General features: G+C 34.6%; 5 protein-coding genes across 6 annotated transcripts; 3 read left to right on the top strand and 2 right to left on the bottom strand.

Annotated features, from left to right (window-relative positions):
* Window positions 1-1,522: 1,522 nt before the first annotated feature.
* LOC135838748 (RWD domain-containing protein 2A) lies at window positions 1,523-2,912 on the bottom strand. Its single transcript, XM_065354499.1, has 3 exons — window positions 2,690-2,912; window positions 1,956-2,593; window positions 1,523-1,857 (listed from the first exon to the last, which is right to left on the bottom strand). The coding sequence occupies exons 1-3, from the start codon at window positions 2,697-2,699 to the stop codon at window positions 1,612-1,614; spliced, it is 894 nt and encodes a 297-aa protein (XP_065210571.1). The 5' UTR covers window positions 2,700-2,912; the 3' UTR covers window positions 1,523-1,611.
* Window positions 2,913-3,061: 149 nt separating this feature from the next.
* LOC135838746 (mitochondrial ribonuclease P protein 1 homolog) lies at window positions 3,062-4,876 on the bottom strand. Its single transcript, XM_065354497.1, has 3 exons — window positions 3,774-4,876; window positions 3,559-3,695; window positions 3,062-3,485 (listed from the first exon to the last, which is right to left on the bottom strand). Exons 1-3 carry the CDS (start codon window positions 4,720-4,722, stop codon window positions 3,264-3,266), a joined length of 1,308 nt encoding a protein of 435 aa, XP_065210569.1. The 5' UTR covers window positions 4,723-4,876; the 3' UTR covers window positions 3,062-3,263.
* Window positions 4,877-5,039: 163 nt separating this feature from the next.
* LOC135838743 (uncharacterized protein C19orf47 homolog) lies at window positions 5,040-8,080 on the top strand. Its single transcript, XM_065354495.1, has 9 exons — window positions 5,040-5,238; window positions 5,442-5,638; window positions 5,709-5,799; window positions 5,871-5,963; window positions 6,040-6,381; window positions 6,457-6,632; window positions 6,707-6,857; window positions 6,953-7,140; window positions 7,274-8,080. The coding sequence occupies exons 1-9, from the start codon at window positions 5,226-5,228 to the stop codon at window positions 7,496-7,498; spliced, it is 1,476 nt and encodes a 491-aa protein (XP_065210567.1). The 5' UTR covers window positions 5,040-5,225; the 3' UTR covers window positions 7,499-8,080.
* Window positions 8,081-8,711: 631 nt separating this feature from the next.
* Window positions 8,712-12,294, top strand: LOC135838744 (modular serine protease-like). 2 transcript variants are annotated; one of them, XR_010557473.1, is made up of 9 exons: window positions 8,712-9,042; window positions 9,134-9,363; window positions 9,474-9,686; window positions 10,374-10,529; window positions 10,867-10,991; window positions 11,063-11,239; window positions 11,464-11,620; window positions 11,711-11,981; window positions 12,083-12,294. XR_010557473.1 is itself a non-coding variant. In XM_065354496.1 (8 exons), exons 1-8 carry the CDS (start codon window positions 8,903-8,905, stop codon window positions 11,926-11,928), a joined length of 1,416 nt encoding a protein of 471 aa, XP_065210568.1. In that variant the 5' UTR covers window positions 8,715-8,902; the 3' UTR covers window positions 11,929-12,056. The 2 variants fall into 2 exon arrangements, 1 of the variants encoding a protein (XP_065210568.1); XM_065354496.1 differs by lacking the exon at window positions 12,083-12,294 and having other exon boundaries at window positions 8,715-9,042; window positions 11,711-12,056.
* Window positions 12,295-20,758: 8,464 nt separating this feature from the next.
* Window positions 20,759-23,017, top strand: LOC135838747 (clotting factor C-like). The gene is made up of 7 exons (XM_065354498.1): window positions 20,759-20,984; window positions 21,052-21,264; window positions 21,539-21,688; window positions 21,802-21,926; window positions 22,008-22,178; window positions 22,391-22,550; window positions 22,669-23,017. Exons 1-7 carry the CDS (start codon window positions 20,891-20,893, stop codon window positions 22,881-22,883), a joined length of 1,128 nt encoding a protein of 375 aa, XP_065210570.1. The 5' UTR covers window positions 20,759-20,890; the 3' UTR covers window positions 22,884-23,017.
* Window positions 23,018-26,404: the final 3,387 nt, after the last annotated feature.

The raw sequence follows: 26,404 nt of genomic DNA, 5'->3' as shown, positions 1-26,404 counted from the left end.
AAATTTGAATTTCAAAGTTTCACAATCTACGAATTTTTAATTTATTTTTATTTTTTACGGATACATGGCGCTATCTTTGAAAGTATTAACGAATGATTAGGTCCGGTTCAATAGGATCTCAGAGACCTACCAATATCTTATATTCTCCTAATAACGTAGCCGCTTTTTCGAGTCAAATTGGAACCTTTTTCGCGATTTTGAACTTGTCAAATGGGTTGCATATCAAACGAATCAAGGCGAACCGAAATATCATTATTCAATATTAGGAGAGAGAAGACCTCTTATTATCTTATATTCTCCTAATTCCATAACTGGATATTTACCCGAAATTGAGCTCGTTTGTCAATTTTCGGAATGTCGATTGAATTGCATATCTATACAAAATAAGGCACAATGATGATTTTTTTAAAATTAAATTATTTCAGGGAGAATTTATTTAAACATTTTTTTTTAATATTCTGAAAGGGAGGTGAGACACATAACATTGAAATGTACCTAAACGTTGGATGAGAAATCAAAATATATGATTTTGTACTCCCTCGAATCGAATTTAATATCATTTTGGCCGAAAATCCAAAAGGGGCACTTGGGATGAGAAGGGCAAAGCTCAAAAATGGGCTTGAATGTTACCAAAGGTATTAAATTATGCTGTGGAAACTCTCTAACTTCAATTTAATCATTTATCTTGATTAAAAAAAAAAACGAATTGACCCGAGCGAAACAACGTGAAATTAATTTTTCAAAAATTGGTATTTCGAGTAAAAAAAGGTAAATTTTTTGTGACATTTTTTTATATAAAATTTTGAAACAGAAAAGCGAAGCGAGGGAAAAAGCTTTCGAAAATTCGTGTTTTGTTTTGATAGAAGTAAAAAACGATACTTCTTTTTGGGGTTCAAAATTTTAGAATTTGGATGTTGAAAATTTCAATTTTTGATTTTAAAAAACAAAACAAACAGGCTTAAGAAAATTTATTCAATTCAAGAGGTAACATAACGTAGGAATTTTCTGATGAGAAGTCAATTTTTCCATCCATTAAATTGTTAAAATTTCTAAAAGATCATTCTCTAGCTAGGCACCTTGAAACTGACGTAATCGGCTTCACTTCAGCAAAATTTTCAACGAACCGAATCTTCCTAATTTTTTGACATGAAATTAATTCATACACGTAAATTTCCCTACCTCTGCATATTTGACGAATTTTTGAATTGGGTCGATTTTTAATTTCTTTTCAAAAGTTGGAATTATTTTTCAAAATTTTCGCAAGATTTTGTCAATGATTTTTCAATGTTCTATCAACGAACCGAATTATCCTAAATTTTTAACATTTTAAAATTCATACACGTAAATTTTTCTACTTCAGCATATTTGAGAAATTTTTGAATTCAGTCATTTTTAATTTCTCATCAAAAGTTGGAATTATTTTTCAAAATTTTCGCAAGATTTTGTCAATGATTTTTTAATGTTCTACCTTTTTTTTCTCACCATGTAACGCACCTAACGTTATTTAATAACGACGATCATCAATTTTTAAAAACAAAACTTATATTTTTCGATCATTTTATAGTAACAAAATTAGGTAACAAAAACGTAATAAAAATATACAAAACAATTTCACGAATTAGAAAGTTTACCTTCAATACCGAAGCAATCCTTAAATGCATACCCACATTCGTGATCCACTAAATAACGATTAAATTCTCCCATATCTGTATGGCCTTCACGAACATTGTTTTTATTCGATTGAAAATTAATTTCCGAAAAATCTGGAAATTTTCTCATCGAATGACGCTCATCGAAAGATACTTCAAACTCTTCTTTTTTCTTACACATTATTTTCTTCCAAGTCCATCTTTTAATCTAAATACAAAACAAAAGTACCTACTTGATTAGTTTTCATTCAGGTAGGTACAATAATAAATTCGTATAATTTTAATCAAATGCTCGAAATTACTTACATGTTTCCACCATTCTTCACAATCGGTTGCCAATCCTTCGCCGCAAATAACTCCAGGTTTCCCTACCAATGCGAATCCAGTGATATGATGATCTTGAGCTAAGGACAGAATATTTCTTCGTTTCTCTTTCGAGTAAATATGATGAGAATAAATCCAGAATCTTGAAAAGACTACTTTCTGTTCGGATTGAGAGCTCTGAGGTTCGTTCTTTTTATCGTCGTAATATTTTTGTAAATTATCGGTAACCCAGCAGATACTTTCACACATACAAATCATACCACGATCTAAACTCGTAATGTATTGATTTAAACCTTCGTTCAGATCATTCTGCTGATATCGATTCAATTGATTACTTCTAACGATGATTTGAGGCACGGTATTTGGATATGTTCGAGGTAAAGTGACCAGAAATTCCAGTGAAACATTGTCCAGCTTTATATTGATGGTAAAATCTATCAGCGAAGGAACACGGGATGATAGTTCGTTGACATAATTATCAATCTCGGATAAAATATCCTTATCGATTACGAATTCGTCGTCTTTGTAGTACACAGCTTGTAAAACTTCTATTTCTTCTAGTTGTATTCTTAAGTGATCTCGTAACTCTGAGCTATCCAGTACAGCAGCTGGTGTTTCATCTAAAGTTTGGAAATTTAAATTATTACGAGGTCTATTTTTTTTACTGACAACCATCAGAACACAACAGGTAATCAGCAAAGAAAATAGAACTTTACCTTTATCCATCAATTGATTGGAAATTCAAGATTGACTATTTTTTTCAAAATAATAAGCGAACAAGTTTACATTACAGAGTTGCAGCAAATTTGTTATCAGTTTATTTCTTTCTTATCACCTCTGGTTGGAGGTGGAGCCATCAAGTGTTGCGAGGAGGGACGAGGGAGATTCTTGTGGACACGAAATACGAATTTTCAAAATTCAATTCAAACATCTCATTTTTCGAATGTCATTTCCTAAGGAATCACAATCATTACTCGTATATTATTTTTATACAGACGTATTATAATTCTTTAAAGAGAAAAATTTCGCCTCAAAGAGCTTTTTCAAATTCACTCTTGTATCCACGAATAAAAACATTGAACATGATAATCCTGAAAAATACGTTTATAATAAAAACGCGAAAAAAATAACAAACTGGAAATTTATGTTAAAAAATCAACTTAAAATAATCAGGTCAAGTAATACGAAAGAATAAGAACGAAAACCGCATACAAACGGAGTATTCAAATGGCATTTTTGAATAGGAATTTTCATTTTGAAAAAAAGAATGCCTAGATCTCTCTTTGGTTTTCATTTTCTATTCTTCAGCAGACCATCATAAACGTCTTTAAGACGAATAAGCCGCTCTATATGCTCTGCAGTTCTTTTGTTCGTCTCATCTTCCTCATCATCAGTTTCATCCCTGGACAGCCTACTGGTAGTAGCTGGAGGGTTAGTCTGTTTATCACGAAGACGCCTGAGCGCAAAATTCCAACTTTTGCCATCTTTGAGATCATTCATGATATCTACACACTGAGAAAAATCGTTGAAAAATGATTACTCGAAATACGAGTGAAAATTCACAGCAATTATGTATATCACATACCTCAGTGATGGATAACGTTTTTTTGCCAATATTCCATTTCAAGTATTTATCCAAAGGAAATTTCTGTTTCCGTATGCCTTCTTGTTTTGCTTTCGCTAACGTTAACGCCATATCCTTACTTCTATCGTTCAGTCCACCTGAAAGCAATATTCATCAGAAAATGATCGATATAACGATAATCATACGAGACTTGAAAAAATATCGCACAAATTTACCAATGATATAAATGCTATCGCTTTCGAAACTTTTCATTTCCTCTCTCGAATGAGGCGTCAAATAGACGAGTTTTTCTTTAGGATAAAAATCTAAATAATGCTTATCGGTGTGATTGAAAGGACACGCGGGATCACGCACAAGAGCAGGAAGAACGCCGCACAGTTTTGAAAACAGCTTGGAATTTTTATCAAGGTTACAAAAGTGCAAATCGAAAGGATCGAAGTTATCTCTATTACGTGACCATGAGTACAATATATCTCTTACACAGGCAGATAAGTCTATCGGACCCATGAACTCTTCGAATCCGCAATCGATTATTAAATGAGGACCAAACATCTCCGCTTGCAGTAATCGAAAATTATACAAATTCTTCATATCCGGTTCGTAAAATCGGTGAAATAGCGTTGTCTTCAATAGTCCATACTCTACCGGCGAACTAGTCGTAAGCGGTTGACGAGGTTCATCCGTTGATTTGTGGTTTATCAATTGCTTACGGTACAACGCTTGTTTTTGTTTCTTCAATAATTTTCTATTTTCATTCTTCCATAAATGGTCGAGACGTTTAAAGCGTTGTGATTTAGTTGGAAGTGATAATAAATTAATCCATTCGGTGGAGCTGATTTCGTTTGGAATATTATGTCCTTCTTGAACGCGAACATCAATTTCAAGTTGAATTCGTTTTAGAATTTTGATTTTTTCTTCGTCACCTTCGGCAATCTTCTCGAGATCTGCTTCTTTGTAACCAGACTTTTGCTCGTAGATTTCAAAATCTTCTGTATTAATGGCAGCGTAAAAATCTTCCTGTTTTTCGCTAAAATATCTGCGCTGGATTTGACTCGTTGCAAAAGGGTATTTAATAGAGGAAAACGAATGAGAAAACTCGCGGGTGTATTTTTTTAGTACCGATGTCGATATGCGTAGTAAAACACAGGGGCATGCCAGAATCATTTTTGGAGCATACAAAGTGTAAACGAACGAATGTAGTTTTCGATTAAAAATGGTAAAAGTTCAATTTTAATGTCGATTCAACAAGATCTATTGTAATAAAATCACATTTCCTACAACTTTCATTTCATCATACAACTGTTATCACTCACTATTTTTTTTTATCAATGAAACAAAAAAAATTAGATTGTAAGATATGGTAACACTGATTGAAAACATTCTGTTTACACTTACAGCGCTGCGAGTGTTTGTTTGGTGAACTAAAAGATCGGTTAATTTTCAAACGTACGCCAGGTTCGTTCGTTTTATTTTGTTTTGGAGTCGCATTGATGGCAGTAGAAAAAAAATAAATTATAAAAATTTGTTGGAGAACTGATTATTTTTATAATTTATATTTTATATCTGTTTTTCACTTGATATTTTCGTATTACATGAGTGGTACTTTGTTAATTCGCGTGTGAATTATTTACTTTCTGTTCCTGATTCTGAATTCCTAGCTTTCCGCGATGAATTTAATGGGTAAGTTATTTCATATTTTTCATTTTTCATATTCTGTACCTAATATATTATTTTTGTTTTATCACCAGCGGTAAATTATGACTTTTATCAATGTTTAAAAGTTTGAATATTAGTTTTATTCAAATCTTTCAATGCTCCGTTGTCCTAGATTAGTGCTTTTTCGACTCAACCATCTAATTTTAATCGAACTTGGCTGTTTTCAGAGAAATGGAAAAAATTCTTCTGCGATGCTGGTATTCCAGCTTCGGATGCTGCTACGTACGCGTATAAATTCGCCCATAATAGAATACAAACCGATATGTTGACCGATTTGAATAAAGACTACCTGAAAGATATGGGCATCACGATTATGGGCGATGTTATAGCAATTCTTAGACATTCCAAACATGTCTACGAAGAGGTAAACATATTTTTACTTTTTCCAAATTGAAATTTCATATTTCTATGTACTAAATTCGTAAAATGTTTAGCTTCAGAAAAACGGTAAAACTGATTTACAAGATGACCCTAAAGAAACTCGTAAAGATAAGGAGACTTCTGCGAAAAATTTCAAACCCCAGTGTAAGTGTGCAGTTTGAAATCGCTTCGTTGAGATTTTACCGTGGTAATTAATTCGAATCTATGTTCCGTAGCTGAACCAGTCGCTAAAAAAGACTCGAAACCAGCTGCCAAAACTGCCCCCTTGAATTCATCTCAGAAAAGAAAACTCGAGCCTAGTTCAGTGGGTAAGTACAGCTCATGGAAATGGCGTTTCTATTTTCAGCAAAACAATACGGTTTGTAATTCGATGTAATTTTTTAGCAAATAAAAAAGTCGCCGTTGAAAAACCAAAGAAAACGATTCAGTCGGTTCTGAATAACGAAAACATAGAAGAATGCGAAGATTTGGGTTACGTTATGATCGATACGTCCAAAAAGACCTCCCTCGCTCAGAAATTAACCGGTGTAGAAAAGCAACTCAAAACAACGGCCGTTAAAAAAGAAGAAAAACTGCCCAGAAGGATGGAGGATATTTTCAATATGTCCGAAGACGACGACGACGATGATGATAATGTCGAAGTTATCATCAATGATCCCATAGTTACCCCATTCGTTGGCTATAAACGGTACCCTACGAATGATACTTCGTTCGCCAAATTCAAAGGTATGATTTTATAATCATCATTCGTTTTTATATTTTATTCGATCAAATTGTTAATCGAGGTAATTTTTTTGACAGAAAACTCGAAATCAGCTAATCTACAAACAGACCCTAGTAAAAGGACGGTTTTCAAAAGGCTTGGAGAAGATATCTCGCAACATTCTGTCACAAGTACCACCGCTTTTGAAGATGAAGAACAGGCCATTACGTTGAAAAAATTCAAGGAGGATGCAGTCAAAACGTTACAAGATAAAGTAAATGACATTTTCCAAGAATAGACCTTTTGTTTAATTACTTCGCGTGTTAATTGTATTTTTTTCCCTTTTAGAATTCTGTATTCCATCGATTAGGACAGAAATGCGATGTCACATCAACTTCAATAGACGCTACGGAGAAATTTTTAGAAGAGGATAAAAAAGTAGAAATTAAAGTAGATTCACTGGAGACAGCGAAAACTAAAACGAAATCTATCACGAGAAGTAAGTGACAAAAAATTTTTCTTCGAATTTTACGTATTGTTACTCAAACCTTTACATCGAACTACATTATTAATACAAATAAATGTCTCCTTTAGCTACCAAAGTTGCAATCAATAGAACGGTGAAGACAAAAGAAGAACGTAAACCACCCCCATTGATGGCGTCTTTTAACATCAAACCAACATACACGGAAGGAATTCTAGGAAATTCCCGTAAAGAACACAAGCTCAGTTTAAAAGATCGTCTAGGTACATCGAAGTCTAAAGATAAGAGCATTAGAAATGTAAGTATTTTGTTTTTGTCCACTTTATGTTGTTCTTTCAAAATAAGCATCATTGTGACTTCAAGAGTACCTGTCTCTGGGAACCTTTATTTACAATACCTTTTGTATTAATTTCGGTCATTGTGTTTCACAGAGAATAACCGACGGTGAATTACGAACTCGAAAGTCGTTCCCGAACGACGACTACTGTAAACAATCACGTGGACCAGTCATCAACACTAAGAAAAAAGTTAGCTTCGGATCGGTATCGGAGAAATTAATACCGAGCAGAGAAGAAGCCATTAAAAACGGTGAACTTAGTTTAGCAAACGAAAGGGTTAGCGTTTTTGATAGATTAGGATTCAATCGAACGTATTAGTTTGATACAATGGTAATTTTCACTTTACCGTTAAATATATTAACATTATTTATACCGCTTATAGAAAATTTGTTTTACTCGTATGTAATTTATTGGGCTAAATTATTAGCATTTTGAACTTCGAAGCCCCTTTCCACGTACGAAGTTAGAAATTGTTTTATGTTTTTTTCCTCTCGTCGTCGTCATCATCGTATTGTAAATATTTTCATTCAACTTATATAGAGATTTATTTTGTTGACTAATTATTTCTCGCTTGAGATTTTTTTTTTGATACATTAATTTATGCATTGTTTGCGAAGTCTAAATTGTAAAATACTATTTTCGAAAAATTGTTGAGATTATCTGAACGTACTGACTTATTAATTTCTCATTTTTACCTCTGTAATTTAATGATGATAAATGCGAGGATTTTTTTTTCTCTTTTCTGAGTAGTATTCTTTGCCGAATACCTAATTATTTGAGGTATTTTGTTCTTTCTTTGTATTAAAAAAAAAAAAAAACGTGCTTGTGTAATTATTCTGACTTTATTTTAATCATATCATCCGTAATGTAATTAATGTAATAAATATGTTGCAATATTGATTATTGGCGTTTTTTGTGATACGTATTAGTAATTTGGTATTTTATTTGAAATCATTTAATTTTTTTAATTTTTTGAACACCTTTTTGGAAATTCAAAGTGCATAAATTTAAAAATTAGTAAATTTCTGCAAACTGTTATTTTATTTATTGTGGATTTCGTCAATTTGTTTGTACGAGTAGATTTCAAAATTACCTATTCGATTCCCAAGGTATTCAATTTTTTTTTATTATTAGGTAAAATTAGTGAGATATAAATTTTGCGGTGATTTATACGAAAAACAAAGAGAGTGTTTTCAAAGAAATTTCGAAATAACAAAAATACCCACGAATATTGTACAAGTACATATTAAATATTGAATTACAGTTACAAATTTTTTCGAATTATTTTTTGGACTTTTTCCAAAATATTACATTTTTTGAATTGAAAATGAACTGATTAAAATTTACTCAATTCCACGAATCAACCCATATTTAATTTTTGAACTAGCTCTAGCTATATAAATCAACTCTCAAAGCTTACGAATAAATCATCAGGAAATTTTCATTCGAGAGCCAATGTACAAGAAGAGCTGCGAATCGCTAATAATTATATGTACATTGAAACTAACGCAGAAGATGTAATTTTTACGATTTAAACGACCAAGAAGTTGAGAAACAAGTTCGTAGGTTACCACTGAGAATGGTTTTCCCGATATCGTGTAATATTATTAGTGTATTTCCAGTTAGCAAACCGTGTGGTGCCATTTATTGAATATTTGTTTAGGGGAAATGATGTGATTTTTGTAAAAATTCGTCGAGTAACGTAAAATATTGTTTAAAGTAATGGAATCCGTAATACGAAAGATTAATTTTTTCTCTCGTGTTAATATTTATATTTGTATTTGTATTTCTGTTTTTTTATTCAATTGTGTGGTGTGTTTTAGCGGTGAAACACCGACTACTTCTGCAGATCCTTTGCCCGAGTAAGATGCAACATGAATAACATTACAATTTTCATTCAACTTTCAACATGCAATAGACTTTCCTGACTGCTTGCATATTCATCTTTTCCAGGGGTCATTGTGCCATTCCAATATCATACATAGATAATAAAACAGCAACATACAAGTGTCCTAGATCAGCACAAAACCAATCCTGTATCACAAATGGTGGAACCGCAGTTCCCGAATACACCAAGGCTACTTTCTCATCATGCAAACCAGGATATTCTCGAGTTGATAATAAGACTGTGAATTGGGTTTGTCTGGAAGGAAGCTGGTCACCAGATTTACCCCAATGTGAAAGTAGGCTGCAGTTTATGGGACTCTCGCGAATAATGAATAAAATATAGGCCTAGCCCTAAATCAATACCAGTTTTTTATTTGTAATCGTGTGTTACCTATTTTTTGTTTAGAAATATGTGATAAACTGAATCCTGTAAATGTTGATCTCGCTTGTTACCGTAACAATGGTCCGATCGATTGTAATGGACCTTTAATTACCGGCGACAGAGTACATCCTACATGTAAGCAATTTTACACTTACAAAGATTTCGTTCCAATTTATGAAGAATTAGTCTGCCAAGAAGATGGAAAATGGGATAACATTTTGTTTTCTTGCGTTCCGGGTAATTTTCTTTTAGTATTTTTATCATTAATTTTATGGCAAGTGGTATTGTAGTTACATCAAACTGAATTAGAATTTGGCTGCGGGGCTGGACGAAAATTGCACCTGAAAAAACACCTAATCAAAATATTGTGAAATTCGTTTTGATCCGTGCAAGATAGCTCAATGAGCTCATAAATTTCAGGGGCTGCATTTGATTTGTAGTGAATTTCTAAAAATCTAAATTTGACGCTTTTTTAGAGAAAAAATTAAAATTACATAAAACAAAATTAGATTGCCGAAATTCGGTTGAAAATGTGTTTTTTTGACTTCTTGGGTTGATTAGTAGTGATTTCGAGGCATTCTGCAGCCTCCAGCGAATTTTTTGAATTTTCTAATCGTAAAAATATCCATTACAGAAAGAACCAGGGTCTTCGTGAGTTTTTTGGTCAATTTTGGGCACAAATTGTCAAAATACGATTCTGCCAGTTTTTTAAAGTAGTACATATAATATATTTTAATCTTTTTTCTCTTCAAGAACTAACAATTTTAGAAATCTGTTGGTGAATTGAGAATAGCTCAAAAATAATTACCAAAACGATACCAATTCATTTGAACGTTAACCTATAGATCACTGCCTTACATATTGTTTAAATATTCTAGGAATTATTACAGCTACTCATGTGTAACAGTGTACACAATTTTGCAGAATGTGGACGTCCATTCACGGGTGTCGTGACTTTAATATCGGATGATACAACGGAAAAGTATGGGGATTCACCATGGCATGTGGCCATTTATGATATTACTAAAAATCTATTAATTTGCGGTGGCACCATAATAAATCCTCACTTAATTGTATCAGGTTAGAGATATAGGTATCGGACTACAGGGTGGCCAGAAATATCGAGTACCCCTAAGAAAGTTTTTCATTAAAAATGTAAGTTGGCAACGTGAAATAGATGCATATTATTGGTGGAATGTTATCTCTCCAGTCCAACAACCAATCGTGTGCTATCATTATTATCATTCACTGTGACCAACCAAAGTATTTTAGTAGAAAACTTTTTTAGGGGTAGGTACTCGATATTTCTGGGCACCCTGTATAAATGCATATTTTTTTACCTTCCTAATAACTTTGAAGACATAGATATTCCAGTTCTAAAAATATTAAAAAACATTGTGTGCTGTGTTCATTTCAGCTGCTCATTGTTTCTACGATCGTCTAAATCAGAAAAAATTGCCCGAAGAAAATTACGAAATTGTGGTTGGTAAATTTACAGGAAATTACAAGGTGAAAGATAACCCCGATCAAAAATCATACAAGGTAGGATAACTATGTACATATTTGATTTTTTTAAAAAAAGAATTGCGCTGATATTTAATGTTTGACTACAGATTAAAGAAATTCGATTTTCCAACAAAGGTTACTTTCCAACGCTTACCTATCACGCAGATGATATTGCAATATTAATTTTGGATGAAAAAATTGAAATCAGCCCGACAGTTTTACCAGCCTGCGTAGATTGGATTCATACACAGAAGTATCATCCTCCTGAAGGCACTCCAGGAAAAGTAATCGTCTACCTTTTTGTTCTGTTTTACTATACCTATATATTATGTAGATGTACCTACTTACGATTATTTTTTCAAATTTCAAATAGGTACCTACTACCTACCTCAGCATCTCTCTCTTTCCCAAATTTTGTTCATTGACCTGAAAAAAAAATGTGGAATTATCTGCAGTCGTTTCCTAGTGATTCACGTACAGTAATTTGACTAATTTATTCTAATTTCAGGTCGTCGGATGGGGTGTCAACGAGTTAGGAAAATTAAGCGAACAATTACTAACGGCTAATTTACCTTTCATCAGCAATAACCGATGTATTTCCATTGTCCCCAACGATTTCAAACCGTACATAACTTATGATAAATTTTGCGCTGGTTCTGAAACAGGTATGCAAATATTGCACTTCATAATGGAATGTACCAAAGCGTAAAGTCCAGTTGCCCAGTTAATATGATAATTTGCCATTTCTGTCGTAGGACCTGGTGTATTGCAGGGGGATGATGGAGGTGGATTGTTATTCCGAGAAGGAACATTTTACTACATACGAGGTGTTGTCAGCATAATGCAACCTTCGTCCATGGCCATCGCTGCTTTTACCGACTTAGCTGACCATATAAATTGGATTTTAAGTGTAAGGAATGAGGTGGAACAAGATATTATTAAGAAAGAGACTACGCTCGTTTCGAAGGGTTGAAGATGATCTTCTCTGAACTGCCATTTGAATTCGCATTTACGATATTTACCTAGGTACTTATTTGCGAGTAGTTTTTAGGAAGGGACTTTCTATGTGTATTTTTTTTATTAAATTGAGTTTTAATCTTATGTATTTACTTCTTTTATTATTTAAGGGGAACAAACTGAGGTTTATGTGAACCACTAGTTACGCAAGCAGCGCGTGACTTTTGGGCCACTCTATGTATAAACCAACTCACAAAACGTACGAATAAATCATCAGGAAATTTTCGTTCAGGATCCAATGTTCAAGAAGAGCTATACGAATCGCCAGACCGTGACCTTCTCAAAATATTATTAAATAAATAAAACATGTAAAACAATTGTTTACATTGTGATGCAGATACATTCATTGGCTGCCATGCAATTGCGCCAAATATACCCTGAATTGCGCCAAGTAAAAAAAATAAGCATACCTGCAATTGCGCCACATACAGAAATATGTTCATGGGGAATTGCGCCAATCAAAAGAACGAATCTTCCCGACCCTTTGCTCACTCTGCGGACTGTCAGAATCGTAATTTTGGTGTAGTTAAAAAATTCGTGCTTATAATTAGGTGTAGGTAGATGTAGGGGCATGAGGTGCTTATTGCTACTATATTTTTTCATTTTTTCGTATAAACATAAATTTTTTCATTCTAAAAACATCATTTCTTTACTTCTCGAAACAAGCTTTGTCCTCGCTTCGTTCAGATCTGTTTGCTTTTCATTTTCAAAATTGAAATTTTCAAAAACTCGACATTCAAATTCTAAAATTTTTGAGCAAAAAAAGAAATGAGTTTTCAAAAACACATTGTTTTTCACTTCTTGAAATACCTACATACAAATTTTTGAACACTTTTAACCTCATTTCGCTCGGACCACCAATTCCTATCTCTTTCTCAAACTAATAAATTCCATATTTGAAACTTCAAAATCGGGATTTTTTTCTCATACCGATCAGAAAATTTTCAGTCACCCTTCCCTACCCCCTCCCGAACAGCCTCTAATTTTGATCCAGTCCGTTAGACTTATTTTTTGGGACATTAGGAGACTGAAGATTCTGGAGTGGATGAATACAATCATCATAGATAACCTATGCGACTGAATGATTCATTCATATCTTGTTCGTTTCGCATTTTCCCAACTCGGCGCAACTGCCAGTATACTTTTTCGAACACCCGGCGCAATTCCGGGTACACGATTTTGATGATTTGGCGCAATTGCAGGGCTCCCCATTCATTCAACCTCTCACCAATGTTTACCTAGTAGGGTGACTCCTAGTCGATCGAAAATACCTATAGGTACCTAGGTATTTATTGGAGACAGAACTGCACAAATGAGAAGTAAAAAACCTCATCTGTCGTCATCGATGAAAAAGAAATGAAACAAAGCTTTGTAGAAAGGATGTATACAGGGTGTTAAGTAAAGCGTGGAAAAATAATTTCACAATAGATGCAACTCGAATAGACGAACCAAAAAAAAAAAACGTTATTATGATAAGTTGCCTATCTTGTAAATTGAAAGCGTTACGTGCTTCGCAAAACTGGAAATTTACCAATAATTTTGAAAAATTCATCAATAATAAGAAAACGTATCATTTAAGTGATGCCCCTAACCCATAGTACTCGCTAGTGGACAAACAGACATGTTATTATGACCAATTTCCCATCTTCAAAATTGAAGGGACAAACCTGATTCCAAATTTCCAAATTTTGAATGCCCCAAATTTGAATTTTGAAATTGTGCTTGCCCCTTCAATTTTGAAGATAGGCAGTTGATCATAATAACTTGTTTTGTCCGTCCACTCGAGTACTATGGGTTAAGGGCATCCTTCGCGAATGATTCAAACATTTTCTTACCGTCTGCGTATTGAAGAAATTACTCCATTTTTGAACTAAAATTCGCCAATTTTGAAAAATTCATCAAAAATAAGATGTTTGAATCATTCAAATGATGCCCCTTACCCATAGTACTCGAGTGGAAGAACAAAAAAAGTTATTATGACCAATTGCCTATTTTCAAAATTGAAGGGGTAAGCACAATTTCGTCATCGTCATCGTCATCGTCATTTCCTTATAAGCGGTAGGCCTATTGGCCTGTCTGCTGCGGTGTGGAACCTGTTGAGGATGAGCCTGAGGTATCCGTGAGTTTCCTCCTTGGTCTCCCTCTGCTTCTCTTCCCCGTTGGTGTATATTGGAGGACCTGTTTTGGTGATCTTGTTTCCTCCATCCTTTTGACATGATTTCTCCAATCTTTCCTATACTGTTTTATCTTCTTCATGACTGGCTTCACTCCGAGATCTGCTGTTATTTTCTCGGATGGGACTCTGTCTCTGAGAGTCACCCCTGCCGTTCTCCTCATGAACTTCATCTCTGCTGCCATTATTCTTCTTTTATCAGATTTCTTCAGTGCCCATACCTCGCTTCCATACGTCATCATTGGTATTGCTAGGGTATTGTACACCTTCAATCTTGTTTCTTTTCGCACCTTACTGCTTCTCAGGGTCCTATTTATCAGTCCTGTGACTCTCAGGAACTTTGCAATCTTTCCACCAACATCTACTTCTCCCTGGTATGATATCGTGTTTCCCAGGTATTTGAAATTGTTGACCTGTTCAATGATTTTTCCATTTATTACAATCTTGCTTCTTACTGGCTCCTTTCCTTTGAAGGCCATTGTTTTTGTTTTCTCTGAAGATATTCTCATATCATACTTTTCTGATGTCTTTGTTAAATTATACATTGATCTCTGTAGGTCATCTTCTGTTTCGGCTAGTACTGCTTGATCATCTGCGAATAATACTGTTGATATTTCTTGTCTTCTGTCTGTCTTGATTCCTTTTGGCTTCATTTTCTGCCATTCTTTTACCATGTGATCCATGTACATGTTGAATAAAACACAAGACAGTGGGCATCCCTGGCGAACTCCTCTGTTTATTTCTGCTTGTTCTGAGAGTTTATTTCCAATTTGTACTCTTATTCTAGTGTTCTTATATATGCTGTTTATCACTTTTCGCATTTTATATGTTATCTCTTCATCTTTTAGGACTTCAAACAGTTTTCTTCTATTAACCCTATCATATGCTTTTTCCAGGTCTATAAAGCACATGTGTGTTTCTAGGTTGTATTCGATCCGTTTTTCCATCATTAGTTTTACTGTATAACTTGCATCAGTGCATGATCTTCCTTTTCTAAATCCGTTTTGACTTTCTGACAGCTTTTCTTCTGCATGCTCTGCCAGTCGTTTTGCCAGTATTTTTGCATATATCTTGTAGCAGGTGTTGAGTAGACTTATTCCTCGGTAGTTTTTCAGGTTTGACATATCGCCTTTCTTGAACAGTGGTATTACAATTGCTGTTTTGAAATCTTCAGGTACTTTTTCTTCTTGGTACATCCTATTTAGGAATTCCAGAAGTCTTCTTTTAAATTCGCCACTTGCATATTTGTACAATTCTGTTGGTATGCCATCTTCTCCTGGAGCTTTTGCATTTTTTGCTGTTCTCAAAGCTTCTTGAAGCTCTTTAATTGAAATTCTGTCTTCTATTTCTCCAATTTCATCTTCTATCTTTGTATCTTGTGCATTTTCATCACTCCAGAGTTCTTCAAAATATTCCTTTGCATCATTGATTTTAATCTTTGGCAAACCCACTCTTTCGTTAAAATTTGTGTCAATTCTTCTTATGATCTTGTACACCTTTGGCCGTAACTTGTATGTGTCATGCTCCAGGAATGTGATGAAATTTTCCCAGCTCTCTCTCTGTAATTTCCTGGACTTTCTCTTGACTTTTGCCGACTGTTTTCGATATTCTTCACCATCAACCTCGCTTTTTGTGCTCATGAATTTTCTGAATGCCTGTCTTTTCTTTTGTATGAGTTCTTGGATTTCGGTGTCCCAATTCTTTATTCGCTTTGCCCCAATTCTGCAAGGAACCATTCCTAAGCTTTCTTTTGCCGCTTTTGTCACAATGGATTTGATATTTTTCCATTCTTCTTCTATGTCCTGGCTTGCTGGTATCTCTTGACTAATGATGTTCATCCGTCTTTGGTACAGCCATTGGTTGGTTGGGTCATCCAGGGCTCTTGTGTTGATCTTCTTTTCATTTTTCCTTGCTGGTATTCTTGTTGTTTCCATTCTCATTACTCCTTGAACAAAATGATGGTCAGTGCCTATTTCTAGGCCTCTGTATGTTCTTACATCCAAGAATTTCTTTGCGGCATTTTCATTGGCTATGAAATGGTCGATCATTGAGCTTTGTCCTCTTGTATTGCTCCATGTCATCTTGTGATCTTTCTTGTGTTGGTAGAATGTGTTCATGATTCTTAATCCGTTGAAAGTGCAAAAATCTATCAGTCTTTTCCCATTTGTATTCATTCCTTCTGTTCCATACAGGGTTGTTGCGATTTGAATCGCGTAAAGAATCGCTAATAGAACCGCGGAGCCGCGGTTCCGAGCCGCGGCTCTTTCGCGATTCTCTCATTACGAGAATCGCAAAACACAATTTTGCGGTTCTCTGGATTTGCGGCTCCCAAATTTTCAAGATTTTGCCAAATAAATGTGAAATTTTACAGTTGACTTCTTCAATTTTTCCCTAATAGTCCGGCATATGACAATAGGAGTAATTGCACCCCCCGCCGATCCTCCGGGACAACTTTTTTCTTAAAGGGGACATCCCAAGGAACATTTTAAAGAAAACTCGCCAAAAAAAAAAGTTGGCCTTACGTACAAAATGGCCGTCATTTTGTAAGTAAGACCAACTTTTTTTTTTTGCAAGTTTGCTTTAAAATGTTCCTTAGGATGTCCTCTTTAAGAAAAAAGTTGTCCCGGAGGATCGGGGGGGGGGTGCAATTACTCCTATTGTCATATGCCGGACTGTAAGTAGTGAGTAGTGTAGGTTTAAAACTAAAAAGTGAAGTGAATTTTTTTTCGTTGCTTTGCTCAACATTGGTCTGATTTAAACATTTAAAAAAAAAATGGGAACCGCAAATGAGAACCGAGAGAAGAACCGCGGTTCCTATGCATAAAGAACCGCAAACAAACGATTTTATTCCAAAAATCATAGAGTCGCTATTTGAGAACCGCGATTCTTTTAGCCTGAGAATCGCAACATCTCTGGTTCCATACATACCAGTTACTGTCTTTACACGCTTATCTCCTACCTGAGCATTCAAGTCTCCTGCTATTACCAATTTATCTTCTGGATTTACTGCTTGTACTGCCTTCTGTAGTTGCTCGTAGAACTCTTCGCTTTGTTCCTCTCTTCCCTCTTCTGGTGCATATACTCCGATTATTGTAAGAAAGTCTTTTTTCAATCTCATCCTTGCTGATACAATTCTTTCATGCCATATGTTGTATGAGTCGATGTTTTCGCGGTGTTTATTATGTATGTGTAACATCACTCCGCCTGCAGCTCTGGCTTTCTTGTCGACTCCACTGTAGATAACGATGTAATTTCCAGATTCGATTGTTCCACTTCCTTTCTTCTTTGTTTCAGACATCACGGCAAAGTCTATATTTCTGCTGCTTAGAATTCCGTTTATTTCTGCTTCCTTGGCTGCATATCCTCTTACATTCCAGTTTCCGAATTTGTATTTCCTTTCGTTAGCGTGCGTTTTTATTTTAACCAGGGGTTCACCTCCGCCTGGGATCCCATAGTTCCATCCGTTTCCTGTTGTTTGTGAGTTTTGAGTGAGGTTGATTTTCGTCTGACTTGGTTACCAGCCATGCCAGATATATCACGGTGATAGGGCTGCTATCTAGGCCTCCGCGCTTGCCTGGTCCTCTTTTAGTCGCCTTTTACGACAGGCAGAGGGTACCATAAGGATATTCTTGACCCGTCCCTACACGGGAGAAGCACAATTTCAAAATTCAAATTTGGGGCACTCGAAATTTGGAAATTTTGAATCAGGTTTTGTTATAGTTAAGGTGCACCGGGGCAAGTCAGAATGATTTTTCGCAATTTCAACTTTGACCAGCTGTTACTCCCCTTCTAGTGAACCAATATGGATCAAATTTATTATGTAGGTTCCCATAAGGGTTCTTAAGCTATGGTGAAAATTTGAGCGCGATTATAAAATATAAACTGTTCTGACTTTCCCCAATTGGGGGAAGTCAGAACAGGCTAAACTTTGCAGAGGCATAGATCACAAACGGAGCGTCCTACAAAAATTGCACATTAACAAAATGGTAGAGAATTTAATTCTCTTTGAGATCACACCCATCAGATTTTCACTAGGACGCAGGGTTCGTCCGCTATATGCGAAAAACTAAGAAATAGAAAGTCTATATTTTAGAACAAATTCAAAACAAGTGCAAAACAACAACAATACAATCGAACCAAAGACATCTAAAATGAAACTGAATCGCGAAAATTTTTATGCCGTGATGAAGTAGGGGTAGTACCTTCAAGTCACCTTTATAGTGGCACTTTGCCAGATATAAACCTCTAGGAGCTAGAGCAAGTTTTCTAACTTACCCCGAATTCCAACTTCCCCCGGTGCACCTTAAATAATGCATGATTTGATAGGATGATTTGGATAAGCGTGATTACTTAAAAGGGGGTTGCATGAATGAGATACTACCTAAGGAGTAAGGGGGGGGGGTGAATTTAGCCATGTCTACAAATGCCTTAGACAAGGTTATCCAATCCGGATGTTCAACTATACACTTCACTGTTAGAATAATAATAAAATGAACACCTAGTATTATTATTCCGATGATAAACTTTATTAGCTCAATAGACATCGATACTACTATAATTAATGTGTTTAATTATATACTTACTATCGTCTATTCTCGTTCCAATATATAAATCTATGTTCAATGACAAGATTCATGCAGATCATGTGGTTCAAACGACATCAATACCTTCACACGAAGGTATTGATGAGCAAATAGGCATCAGAAAATATATATACCTATCTACAAAACAGGATCATTGTCCATTTGTCCATGGTCTGTGGATCCTAGATAATATTAATTAACTATGATAATATTATATTTAATTAGTGGAGACACCACCATGTAAGTACCTACTTACCTAACACTACTGACCGTCTCTCCACCTCTTCCCTGAGCCTACCCCAATAATAGGTAGTGACTCTATGGTGGATGCTTTACTTTAGTATAGATAGACTCACATATCACACGCCCTACTTGATAATGTCCGGAATTATTTCGAGTAGTCGCAAAGCACAATAGGTTGATCGCGATAGGTTATAATTACAATTAGGTACATTAATTAGTCTATCAATAATCGAGTAAATCAACATGAAATTACCACGCTTGGAGTGGTGTTAAATATAAGTTGAATACAGGGATGGAAACAGTAACTGAAATGAATTTTAACCGCTAAAATGAGGCAAAAACTGTAACCGTAATCGTAACCATAACCAAAATTATTGATTTGAAATTTTGTAACCATAACCTTAACCAATTCATTTTTTTGTTTTGGTTAAATAGGTACATAATGGTTATTTTTTTGAGTAGGTAAAAATCTCATTTTTTTCATGTAAAATATGACATTTATGATTTATTATGATTTTTGAGAAAAAAAGGGCTCAATTTGTCTAAAATTTTTTTCAAACTCAAAAAATGGCTGTGAAATTGTGTTTTTTTTTGTTTTTTTGGCCGCAGGCGCACTTTTTTGACATTGAAGTGCAATTAATTTTTGATAACGTTACCTTAATGCCAAATCCGAGTATGTCCATACAAAAAAAGGACGATTTTACGCATCACTGATAAGGCTCGGATATGCTCGGAAGGGTTCGTTGAGTTCTGATTGAACATCGGTCAGCTTCGTGCATCTTCGGTGGTGCATTTTAACTGTACTCCGATGCAAATTTTTCAATTCAGGGCTTCCCAGAGCCTTATCAGTGACGCAAAACGACGATGGTTTTTTGGATGGACATACTCGGATTTGGCATTAAGGTAACGATAAATGAAAGAAAACTGTAACCTTTATTTTTAACCATAACCTTTATTTTTTTGGGTCATAACCATAACCCTTAACCATAACCATAATAAATAATTTTGAAAAAAATAACCAATATTTTTTTTCATTTCGGTTTCCATTCCTGTTTAAATTAAATATCTCATCAAGAGATTATACATATTTGACACTATTAGACTATAATGCCACTTGATACCTTACGCTGCAGATGATAGAACACAAGTGAGGCTAGTGGTGAAATCCAACGATCCACAAGATCTTAGTTCACCCCTTTTATACATGATTGACAGATTTATGTACAAAATAGGTGTATTGTGTAAGAAGATTCATGTAGAAATAGTTCCCATGTTAAGACGATTCCCCTAATCAGGTAATCTTTCTGAGAATAACCACCAAGAGGGTGAAGGCATATTGCACTATATCAGTTTGCCCCTTCAATTTTGAAGATAGACAATTGGTTATAATAATAATAACTTTTTTTGTTAGTCCACTCGAGTACTATATGGGTAAAGGGCATCATTTGAATAATTCAAACATCTTATTTTTGATGAATTTTTCAATTTCCAGTTTTGCGGAGCACATAGCTCCTTCATTTTACAAGATAGGCAACTTATCATAATAACGTTTTTTATTCGTCTACTCCAGTTGCATATATTGTGATATTATTGCCCACGTTTTATTTAGCACCCTGTATATATACGCAAATGATCAGAGAGTACTACTTATACTTTAATCTCATAATTAGACATTGAAACTAACGCAGAAGATGTAATTTTCACGATCCAAACAAACAAAAAGTTGAAAAACCAGTTCGTGGGCTACCACTGAAAATGGTTTTCCCGATATCGTGTGATAATACTAGTGTATGTACCTATCTATTTCCAGTTGGCAAACCGTGTAGTGCCATCTCTTAATTGAATATTTTTAAAGGAGAAATTATGTAATTTTTGTAAAAATTCGTCGAGTACGTAAAGTAAATGTATTGTTTAAAGTAATGGAATCCGCAACACGAACGATTAATTTTTTCTCTCGTCTTAATAATATTTCTATTTATGTATTTTTATTCAATTGTGGGGTGTGTTTTAGTGGTGAGTTGATTCAACCCTAAATCAGTATTTTTCATTTTTGTACATTCTCGTTTTATTTTTTGTGTAGAAATATGTGATAAACTAAATCCTGTAAACGTTGATCTCGCTTGTTACCGTAACAATGCTTCGATCGATTGTAATGCACCTTTAATTACCGGCGACAGAGTACGTCCTACTTGTAAGCAATTTCATACTTACAAACGTTTCGTTCCAATTAATGAAGAATTAGTCTGCCAAGAAGATGGAAAATGGGATAACATCTTGTTTTCTTGCGTTCCAGGTAAGTTTCATCTACCAGCCCTTCGAGCCTTCCTAACTAAAAATTTCAGCAGCATCACGTATAGTACATAAACATATCTAATTTTACATTTGTCAAATCTGACTATAAAAAATACCTACCTACGTAGCTTGAAAAAAAAACATTGAATTTTCTAAAATTACGCGACTCTTTGATTTGTTAAACTTCGCCTGTTTTTCTTTAGAGTTCTATAGAGTTGACCTACCTAATTACTGTAGGAATTATTATACCTACTCATATGTACACAATTTTGCAGAATGTGGACGTACACTCACGACTTTTTCCTTATTATCGAATACAACGGAATGGCACTGGGATTCGCCATGGCATGTGGCCATTTATGATATCACTAAAAACCTATTAATTTGCGGTGGCACCATCATAAATCCTTATTTAATTGTATCAGGTTAGAGATATAAGTACCGTCCGATATGCATATTTTGTAGTACCTACTTAACAATTTTGCAGACGTATCCCAGTTCTAAAAATATTTTAAAAAATTGTGTGTGTTCATTTCAGCTGCTCATTGTTTCCACGATAGTATAAATCAGAAAAAATTGCCCGAAGAAAATTACGAAATTGTGGTTGGGAAATATACACGAAATTACACGTTGAAAGATCATCCCGATCAAAAATCATTCAAGGTACATAGAATAACTACCTAGATACCTATTGATTAAAAAAAAAAAAATTGCGCTAATATTTTAATGTTTGACTGCCTACAGATTAAAGAAATTCGATTTTCCAACAAAGGTTACTTCGCAGCGCAAACCAATTTCGAAAATGATATTGCAATATTAATTTTGAATGGAAAAATTGAAATCAGCTGGATAGCTTTGCCAGCCTGCATACATTGGATTCATACACATCATCCTCGTGAAGACACTCCAGGAAAAGTAATCGTCTACCTTTCATAGTTTTACTATAGCCTACCTACATACTTACGATTATTTTTTCAAATTCAATATACCTACCTCAACCTCAGCATCTCTCTCTTTCCCAAATTTTGTTCGTGGACCTGAATAAAAATGAAGAATTATCTGAAGTCCTTATAGTCGTTACCTAGTTATTCACGTAGAGTTATACGACTAATTTATTCCAATTTCAGGCCGTCGGATGGGGTTTTAACGAGTTTGGAAAATTAAACGAAAAATTACAAACGGGTATTTTACCTTTCATCAGCAATAAGCGATGTACTTCCATCGTCCCCAAGGATTTCAAACCGTACATAACTTATGATAAATTTTGTACCGGTTCTAAAATAGGAGGTATGCAAATACAAGTACCTATACCTACTCCATGATGGAATGTAAACATAAAGTCCAGTGTCCAGTTGTCCAGTATAAAATGAAACTTGTAAGATATAATTTGCCATTTTTGTCGTAGGAGATGGACCCAGGCAGGGGGATGATGGAGGTGGATTGATATTCAAGGAAGGAGCATTTTACTACATAAGAGGTATTGTTAGCATAATGCATTCATCCACGGACATCGCTGCTTTTACCGACTTAGCTGACCATATTACATGGATTTCAAGTGTAAGGAATGAGGTGGAACAAGATATCATTAAGAATGAGACTACGCTGGCTTCGAAGGTTTGAAGATGGTCTTCTCTCTGAGCTGCCATTAATTGAATTCGCATTTACGATACTTTACCTACTTATTTGCGAATAGGTAGTTGTGAGGAAGATACTTTCTACGTGTATTTTTTAAATTAAATTGAGTTTTGATATTATCTACTTATACTTGATTGTTTTATGATACTCTCTTTGCATATAGGTGATTTTGAAGCCACATCAATCCCACGAGAGGAAGATGCCTAGTTGTGATTGGAAGTTGAGCCAATTTTAATCTGAACCCCCCTCCCTCATTTTAAAAATTGTTATTCAATTTGACCTGAATTTTGAAGGAGAAAAATAAAAACAAATCACAATTCTTTGTGACTCACGAGGAAACCACTCGAAGAGTGCGCCTCTGATTTGAGCAGGAATGCAATTTGAGGTGAATTAAATTATTATTGATTTTTCGATTTTTGGCGAATTTTTGCAAATTCAATATTGATTAATATTTTTAAAGATTTAGTTAGGTTTGCTTGAAAAACAAACACTCATTCAATAAAACTGATAAAAATTAGTCCAAAAAGTACAAATACACCTAAAATCTCTTAAATCGAATTATTCACAAAACTCCCAGATATTCTGGAGCCTCCAGCGCAATTTTCATTTTCTCATGAAATTTTTAATTTCAAAATATTAAAAATTTTCTATCAAGGAGAAATTTTTGAAATTTGCACGAATTGTTGAATGTCTTTGGTCATTTCATGTCAACTCAATCGAAAAAAGGCGATTTTGAAAGTCATGTCTTTCGATTTCGCTCAAATTTTTCTTACAATATAATTATATTATATACCCACCCAGTAAGTAAAAACCCCACAATTAGTTTGGTCGCAGTCCCCTCAGGGGGCGGGTGGGGGGGGGCTTCCATTATTTTCACATTGTCTCGAGGTACTCAACTTCAGCAGCCCATTCCTCCAAAACTATGATACTTTGATCAAAACTGATTTCACAGTTCGGAAGAACATTGCATTTAAAACTTTTTAGGCATTTTAAAATTATCAAAAGTTGAAAGTTGAACTTTCAAATTGAAGTTCAAATTTCAAAATGGCGCTGTAAACGGGAGCTACCATTTAAAATTTTGAAAAAATTTTCATGGATGCACCTTTTGATGCTTTTTTGAAATATTCAAGTTCCGAGATGGGATCTCCTTATAGAGGGGGGGCAACCCCACCCACAATTTTGGGTGAAACTTTCGAAAGAAAATCTGTGGCATGTGATATATCGAATTGTATGTTTTTGGTGACGCTGAACACGAATATAACGTTAGATTTTTGATCGGACCCGTCCACGGCTCCCAGCACCTCCACAAGGGGGGTAACCCCCCAAAAAATGGTTACATTCGCGTGACACATGAAATAGTATGTTTTCGCCGATATCGCTGAACACGAATATAGCCATAGTTTTTTAAATCGACTTCATCCATGACCTCCAGAACCTTCCCGAATAGGTAAAAGTCCAAAAAAAATTGTTGGAGGCCATGGATGGGGTCCAATCAAAAATCTGACGTCTTATTCGTATTCAGCGTCACCAAAAACATACTATTCCGTGTGTCGCACGAACAAAACACTTTTTTGAACTTTTACCTCCTTTGGGGAGGTGCTGGGGGCCATGGATGGGGCCCTATCAAAATTCTGACGTCATATTCGTATTCAGCGTCATCAAAAACATACAATTCGATACATCACATGCCCCAGATTCTCTTTCGAAAGTTTCGCCCAAAATTGGGGGTGAGGGTGCTCCCCTTCCATTAAGAGATCCCATCTCGAAACTTAAATATTTCAAAAAAGCATCAAAAGGTGAACATTCAATTTGAAAGTTCAACTTTCAACTATTGATAATTTCAAAATACTTAAAAAGTTCTAAATGCAATGCCCTTTCGAACTGTGAAATCAGTTTTGATCAAAGTATCATAGTTTTGGAGGAATGGGCTGCTGAAGTTGAGTACCTCGAGACAATGTGAAAATAATGAAAGCCCCCCCACCCGCCCCCTGAGGGGACTGCGACCAAACTAATTTCGGGATTCTTACTTACTGGGTGGGTATTGTAAAAAAAATTTGAGCGAAATCGAAAGACATGACTCAAAAATTTTGGTTGAGTTGACATGGAATGACCAAAGTTAAAGCCATTTCGGGACATTCTTGATTCTGGAGCCTTCGGCTTGATTTTCGTATTTTTCAGAATTTTTTAATTTCTCCAGAAAGCGTAGAAACTGATTCAACCAGTTAAACATGTAGTTGAGACATATATTATCGACCTATATTTAACGGGCTTATCCACATTTCAATCAATTATTTCCAGGCGGACAGCTCGAGTGAGTGGCTTATGACCATTTTTATGAGGAAAAAAAATTCAAAAATTTTATTGTTTGTAGGGAAGTTTTATTTGGATGTTTTCCCGAATAGCTGTATTTTGTCGAAAAATCAACTTCCCGAATCTGAATTCTATCATCTAGAGCCCATCTAGAGCCTCCAGTGAAATTTTAGATTTTTCTCAAATTTTTGAATTTTTCCAGAACGTGCAATTTTTTTCTGTGTAGTATTGTATACCGAATACCTAATTATTTCAGGTACCTACCTATCTACCTACCTACATATTTTGATTTTTGTTCTTTCTTTGTATTAAAAAAAAAAAAAAAAAAAAAAGAATCTACTTGTGTAATTATTTTGACTTTATTTTAATCGTATCATTCGTAATGTAAGTACGTAATTATTAATTAAATTAATGTAGGTAATAAATATGTTGCAATGTTGATTATTGAAGTTTTTTGTTACAAGTAGTAGTTCATATTTTGGTATTTTATTTGAAATTGTTTCATTTTTAAAAAATTTTTAACGCCTTTTTGATGTACCATGTACCTAGCTTTCAACTCAAAAGATATCAATTTTGCAATGATTTATGCCAAAAATCAAGAGAGTATATTTTCGAAGAAATTTGGAAATATCAAAAGTATATCCACGAATATAGTACAAGTAGAGAAGTATTGAATTACAGTTACAAATTTTTTCGAATTAATTTTTTAGACTTTTTTCAAAATATTACATTTTTTAAATTGAAAATGAATTGATTAAAATCTGCTCAATTCCACGAATCAACCTATATTCAATTTTTAAACCAGCTATAGCTGTATGTATAAATCAACTCAGAAAACGTACGAATAAATCATCAGGAGATTTTCGTTCAGGAGCCAATGTCCAAGAAGAGCTTTATACGAATCGCCAGACCGTGACCTTCTCAAAATATTATTCAAGTAAGTAAAACATGCAAAACGAGTTTACATTGTGATGCAGATACATTCATTAAACCTCTCACCAATGTTTACCTAGTGTAGTGATTCCTAGTCGAAAATACCTATACCTATTTATTGAAGACATAACTGCACAAATGAGAAGTAAAAAACCTCATCTGTCGTCATCGATGAAAAAGAAATGAAACAAAGCTTTGTAGAAGGGATATTTATACGCAAATGTTCAGAGATTACTTACTCTAATCTCATAATTAGACATTGA

The sequence above is a fragment of the Planococcus citri genome, chromosome 3 (assembly GCF_950023065.1).
Source record: "Planococcus citri chromosome 3, ihPlaCitr1.1, whole genome shotgun sequence".
In the NCBI taxonomy this organism is placed as follows: Eukaryota; Metazoa; Arthropoda; class Insecta; order Hemiptera; family Pseudococcidae; genus Planococcus; species Planococcus citri.
This window is presented reverse-complemented; position numbering and strand designations above follow the sequence as displayed.

Bases quoted from the DNA above. Each gene is read 5' to 3' on its own strand.
- LOC135838748 (XM_065354499.1), bottom strand. The intron at 1,858-1,955 runs GTAAGTAATTTC...TTTTGTATTTAG, and splicing joins GTGAAGAATGGTGGAAACAT to ATTAAAAGATGGACTTGGAA.
- LOC135838746 (XM_065354497.1), bottom strand. From the start codon at position 4,722: ATGATTCTGGCATGCCCCTGTGTTTTACTACGCATATCGACATCGGTA. The intron at 3,696-3,773 runs GTAAATTTGTGC...TATTGCTTTCAG, and splicing joins CGATAGCATTTATATCATTG to GTGGACTGAACGATAGAAGT. The intron at 3,486-3,558 runs GTATGTGATATA...GATTTTTCTCAG, and splicing joins AAACGTTATCCATCACTGAG to TGTGTAGATATCATGAATGA.
- LOC135838743 (XM_065354495.1), top strand. The intron at 6,633-6,706 runs GTAAATGACATT...TTTCCCTTTTAG, and splicing joins TCAAAACGTTACAAGATAAA to AATTCTGTATTCCATCGATT. The intron at 7,141-7,273 runs GTAAGTATTTTG...TGTGTTTCACAG, and splicing joins AAGATAAGAGCATTAGAAAT to AGAATAACCGACGGTGAATT.
- LOC135838744 (XM_065354496.1), top strand. From the start codon at position 8,903: ATGGAATCCGTAATACGAAAGATTAATTTTTTCTCTCGTGTTAATATT. The intron at 10,992-11,062 runs GTAGGATAACTA...GTTTGACTACAG, and splicing joins CCGATCAAAAATCATACAAG to ATTAAAGAAATTCGATTTTC. The intron at 11,240-11,463 runs GTAATCGTCTAC...TTCTAATTTCAG, and splicing joins CTGAAGGCACTCCAGGAAAA to GTCGTCGGATGGGGTGTCAA.
- LOC135838747 (XM_065354498.1), top strand. From the start codon at position 20,891: ATGGAATCCGCAACACGAACGATTAATTTTTTCTCTCGTCTTAATAAT. The intron at 21,265-21,538 runs GTAAGTTTCATC...ACAATTTTGCAG, and splicing joins CTTGTTTTCTTGCGTTCCAG to AATGTGGACGTACACTCACG. The intron at 22,551-22,668 runs GTATGCAAATAC...TTTTTGTCGTAG, and splicing joins TACCGGTTCTAAAATAGGAG to GAGATGGACCCAGGCAGGGG.